The sequence below is a fragment of the Anser anser genome (assembly GCF_964211835.1).
Source record: "Anser anser genome assembly, chromosome: 1".
Lineage (NCBI taxonomy): Eukaryota > Metazoa > Chordata > Aves > Anseriformes > Anatidae > Anser > Anser anser.
Window position 1 is genome coordinate 149,744,461 of NC_139720.1, and position 5,373 is coordinate 149,749,833.

At 46.1% G+C, this 5,373-nt stretch overlaps 1 protein-coding gene across 2 annotated transcripts; it reads left to right on the forward strand.

Annotated features, from left to right (window-relative positions):
* The first annotated feature begins 30 nt into the window (after positions 1 to 30).
* LOC310899639 (uncharacterized protein) lies at positions 31 to 3,634 on the forward strand. Of its 2 annotated transcripts, XM_083836278.1 has the most exons (4): positions 31 to 169; positions 1,936 to 2,062; positions 2,472 to 2,572; positions 3,272 to 3,634. In XM_083836278.1, the coding sequence occupies exons 2-4, from the start codon at positions 2,001 to 2,003 to the stop codon at positions 3,490 to 3,492; spliced, it is 384 nt and encodes a 127-aa protein (XP_083692404.1). In that variant the 5' UTR covers positions 31 to 169; positions 1,936 to 2,000; the 3' UTR covers positions 3,493 to 3,634. The 2 variants fall into 2 exon arrangements, 1 of the variants encoding a protein (XP_083692404.1); XR_014584438.1 differs by lacking the exon at positions 31 to 169 and having other exon boundaries at positions 2,054 to 2,187; positions 3,272 to 3,402.
* The last annotated feature ends 1,739 nt before the right edge of the window (positions 3,635 to 5,373 follow it).

A 5,373-nucleotide genomic window follows, 5' to 3' on the forward strand; every position in this document is an offset into this window, starting at 1 on the left:
CCCCCGCCGGCGCCAGGGGGAGGGACCCGGGCGGGAGCTGCGCGGCCCCGGGCCTGGGCCTGGAGCGGCCGCGGGCTCCCTGCCGCCGGGGAAAGTTTTCTGCGGGACGGAAACGGGGCAGAGCGGGGCCGGGAGAGGGGAGGCGGCTCCGGGGTGTCCCTGAGAGAAGGTACCCGGGGCTCGGCTGCCCCCACACACTGGGAAGGGGAGTAAAGGGGCACGCGTCCTCACAGCCGCCTGGCTCATGGCAGAACATCGAGATTTTGTTGAAACAGTAAACCTGCTAAAAAAGCAGTGTTTTTTTTTTTTTAAATTCAAGCCGTGCCACTAATTCTGCTTATTCTGCTTTTACTGCCCAGATAGGCGTTTTAAGCTGCCTCCGGAGATACCTAATTTCAGTTCAGGTTTACATACCCTCCAGATAGCAAACTTTTGGAGATACCCGAACAGAAAGGTTGCTAAATCCTTTTAAAAAATGCAAGAGACTCCAAAATAATAATGCGGAATGTGATTCAGAGCCGTGTGAAACACCATGTGGTGGGCTTTATTTCACTCTGATCGTTGCATGGCGGTAGTTTGCTGTGGCACCTTCACCTCTGATTCCTGTTTTCTTTTCCTAGATTCCCATTGTAATCCAAAAGCTGGGGAAAAGAAACCCACCAACTGAAAATGCTTCTTCTAGGTGGAGCAAAGCAACTAGTTTTTGAGTGGGCTTTTTGTTTTGTTTTGTTTTGTTTTGTTTTCCTGGGTCCCTAATGTGGAAGCACGGAGAGAACAGAGGCTCTCTTTGCGTGGATACTGTTCCAAACTGCAGGGTGCAGGGAAGTTACGCTCTTGAAATGGCAGACACCAGGTCAGAGAACGAGAATCCAATATCAAAGAGTTCAGCCCCCTGAGGACTGAACCAGTGAAGGGATCCTCAGTATATTTACTCCTACCTCATGCATTGATTTGCTGTCTGCGTAATAAAAGAAGTCCTAAACTCGTAAGTATGATTATTGATTTACAGCACTGCCTCCGCTGCTAAATCACAGCACTTAAAACAATTATTTCTGTACTTTACCAAGGTTCTGCTGTACTTGAGTTACTACCGATGTACTGCTGAAATGTAGCTCTTTCTGGTTGTCCAAAACAGGTACCAACAGCTTCTAACAGTGGTGCAGAAAAGTTAGGACAGAAAACAGATGCAATAACAGGGTGAAAAAGCAACCGGGATTTTAGGTTTTGTCAATAAATAACATGTACTATAAAAAGAGAACATGATGTCCTTAATGGATGTTTACCACAGTTGCCTGAAAGAGATACCTGTGACCCTCCACTTTTCCGCACGAGCATTTCAGGCTAACAATGGCATGCAAATAGGATCAGAGAGTACTGCATGTTGTTTCAGACCCTTGGGAGGATTTCAGAAAAATAGTTGGTAATGTGGCCGGGCTCCTGGTATGCAGAAGGGCTCCTGAGGTAAGCCGAGGACTGAAGGTTGTGAAGACCTTAGAAGCCTGAGTTTCCATCGACCTCAGGAGAACAGGTCCACCAGGCACAGTGCAGTGCATGTGGCTGTGACTGCCAACATCGCTTTGTACAAATGCTCTCCGGTCCTCCGCGGGCAATTTAAGTCGTATGTCGTTAATGTCAAATAGGTCATGATACACTGTAATGCAATATAGATAATAACAGAGCATATGTGAAGATATTTGGGAAAACATTAGGAGCCTGTAATTTGCTCTCTGGCCCTCAGATGTATAGGCCTATTGCAAGATAATTTCCCCAAATCGCTGCATTTTATTGGGAGGTCCCCAAGGTGGTAAGTATGGGCTTGAAGAATGTAGGAAGTTACTTGATAGGAAGGCATATGGAATATGTTACGGTTTGGATAATAGCACGTGTATGCAGGCTGTACATGTTGTCTGGGGTTTGTTTTGCTTTTAATTTTAGAGCACCTGAGGACACCATTTAATTACAGTGAGGTTGCTCGTTAGCCTTCCTGACAGAGTGTCGACATGGCCACCGTGGTTGGTCTCCAGATGTCCTGGAATTCGGATGCTTGGACCAGCTTACAGAGGTGGCCGACACATTGAAGTTTCCCACCAATTTCTGCGCTACAGTAAAATCCCCTCAAGAGCAGGAACGTCAGCCTTGTACGCCAGCCAAAAAATCTGAGCCAATAATGATGGTACTGGCATCAGGGTAACTCAACCTTTCTAGTCTCTCGCGGTATTAAAGATGCCTAATTTTGTAGGAGAAAATTAGAACCTGTTTATTTGTTCCCTTGCCAGCCTTCCCTAGGTATTTATATACGTTGTCCTGCCCATGGGCCCCGTTTGGTCTCAGGGCCGCCAGTATTTTGTAAGTTCACATGGGGTGAAATGTTTGTCGCAGAACAGGGTTGATTTTTGCTGAGCTGACCTTCTTTTGGGGACAAACTGAGCAAGTGATGTCAGCACCTGTGTCTCTTTTTCCTCCTCTCACAGCGTCTCTGTCTTCTGGGATGTTGAATCCCCGCCACCAGAGAGAGTGCCTCATGGAAACATCACGGGGGAGCTGAATGGGGCTGTTTGTGATGACAAAAGAGGTACAAACTGCTGACAGAAACACACTGCTCTTTAAACACAGACAAATCCATACAATAGGGGTGTGTACCTCAGTTATCCAGTGTCTTATGAACACAAGAGAAGGGCAATAAGGAAGGCCTACTCCTCCTCATCTTCAAAACGTGCTGGCTCTCCAGTGGTTTATGAGTTGTACCTCTTTGAGAGGCATGAGGTCGCTGCAAGAACTACGAGCAGCTAGCAGGTTTTGAAGCATGGCAATATCTGGCTTTGTTTGTGCTTAATGCCTTCCTTTATGACTTCTTTTTTTCAAAAGGAGCAAATGAGTGTGCATGCTCATTAAACAGAGACATTCATGCTCCTCATCTCCTGGGCAGCCCTAACTACAGCTCTCTCTCAAGGCACTCTCTGCAAAGCCTAAGAGAACTATTCATTGCATTGCATTACTCTGCATGTGTGTTTATCCTTAAATAGACTAGATTCTTGCTCTTCACCTCACAGATCAGCCCACGGCTTAGGTTCCCTAACTGAGGAAAATTGCTCCGCACTTCAAATCAAGAGTTAGTCCCCTTTCTGCCTCCCTCACCTTTTCCTTTTCCTTTCCTTGTGCTGGTTCTGGCTTCCATTTTACCCTTCCCCAGAGCAACTAGGCTTGAGGAGCTGATGAAAAAACAACTCAAAAATGAAAATGAGTATTTTTCTGCTCTTTTCGTGATCTGCAGGAGATTGGCACCGAGGCAGCGTGGAGGAGGCTGATGAGGCAGCCCCCAGTCGGGGCCAACAAGCTTCAGGTCCCTTCAGCCTGGCAGCTCATAAGGCGTGCCTGCTCTGGGCCCCGCTCCAAACCACGCAGCCCTTAGAGCACCTCAGCTGCAGGACAGTTTTCTGTCACAGCAGTGGAACGAGCGTGTTGCTGTATTACTTCTGCCTGGTGGGTGTCTGAATCACAGTGACCTGAAAACGAGGCAGGTGAGTCAACCAGCCTGAGACATCCTCGTCATGGAAGAGCCTGACTTGAATGATTACAATTTGTCTGTGCTACAGGCATCTGAAAAGAAAGTCTTGAATAAAAAGCATGAGGCAGCTTCAGCCGTAGATAGAGTCACTGAGATGTAGTAAACTTCCCTGAGGCTCAGATGCTAGAGATGCAGACAGAAATAGGGGCCCAGGAGGAACTCCCCACCCAGGCCTTCTGTGAAAATTAGTTTCACCTTAGTCTCTAGCCTGTGAGCTGAGGACTCAGATCAGGTTCCTTCAGCAAGGAGTATGAGTTTGTGAACAGTCAGCAGCTGGCACAGGGTGAAGGAAGCTGGGCTGCTGCACCCACTTCACCACCCTGCCTAATTGTCTCCTTACTAATCCTTCCGTTTCACCAAAATCACATAGATAGGTTGACATGTGTTACCTTCGGAATGAACTACTAGTTTTTCTACACTTTCTGCAATGCATACTATAAAAAGATGTTAATAGCCAGTCTGTAAATGCAAGAATGGAAGAACCTTTTTCCTGAATTTCAGTGGGCTCACCAAATCAGGGGTGTACTAACCTAACCACATGGCAATAGAGAATCAGTGCCTCAGTCAGAAAGCAAGAAACCATGATTCAAAGTAATCACAAAGCGAGCAGTTCAGGTAAGTGTACAACATGTAAGTTTGGGACAGAATCACAGAATCATTAAGGTTGGAAAAGCCCTCCAATATCATCTGGTCCAACCATCCCCCTACCACCAATGTCACCCACTAAACCATGTCCCTAAGCACCATGTCCAAACTTTCCTTAGATTCCTGTTTTCTGACTGCAACATTTTAAAGTCTAATCAGATTCCATCATCACATGACAATCCAAGCCTACCTTATTATTATATTATTCTCCTAGAATTTAACAGGGCACTGAGTGTGGATGTCCATACGCCGACGAGAAGCTACAGAATTGTGGCCTATAAAAAGATTTATTAGGTTTTTACTCTTTCCGGCATCATACAAGCAATCAAGTAAGTTTGCTGACAATAAAACAGAATTTGCTCTAGTGGCTATAAAGCCTTGAAGATTATTGTGTATTGTTCATGATAAAAAGGTCTAAGGTGTAGGTATGTGACGTCCCATAGACAGCAGCAGCACGCTGACGTGAAGCTGAGTGCAGGTCTGGCAGAATCAGATGGCACAAGCCCAGTGACTAATAGTGACACATGAGCCCAAATGAATACAGCTTGTGACCTTTCAATGTGACGTTATTTTCACAATACAGCTTTGCAGGGCTCAGAAAAGCTTTGGTTTTATTTGCAATACCGTCATATTATGCGTATTACACATATTATTGTTTTACCCCGATTTTAAGTCATTTCTTTAGGTTCTGAGCCATAGTCACCACACTTCCCTATGAAGAATTCATTTGGTGCCAGGCTTGTCTGTATTGCTCTGATTGGGCTGAAAAGACTACTGAAGGCAGTCACAGTCTAAGCCTCAGGGCAAACCCAACTCCAGTCAGCAGTTAGGCATTGTCCTGCCTCTAGCCGTGTTGCTACACTGTTTTTTTCACCTCTGGGCTGGAGGAGTCACTCTGATCCCTTTTTTCCTTCCTCTTTGAACCCCTCCCAACCCAGACGGGCAGCATGCGGCGGTAAGTGTGACTTCTCCTCTGGGCACTTGCTAAAGGTCAAAAGGATGTGATTGAATCTGGCAGGAAAGAACAGCCGCCCTCTTTTTACATAGAAAGATAACATGGCAACCTTCAAAGTGTGAAGCGATCGCTGTGAAATTAAATTTATGACAATGATTTCTCCTAAAATCGTGGAAGCCATTCATGGGTTTGTGCTTCATCCACATGG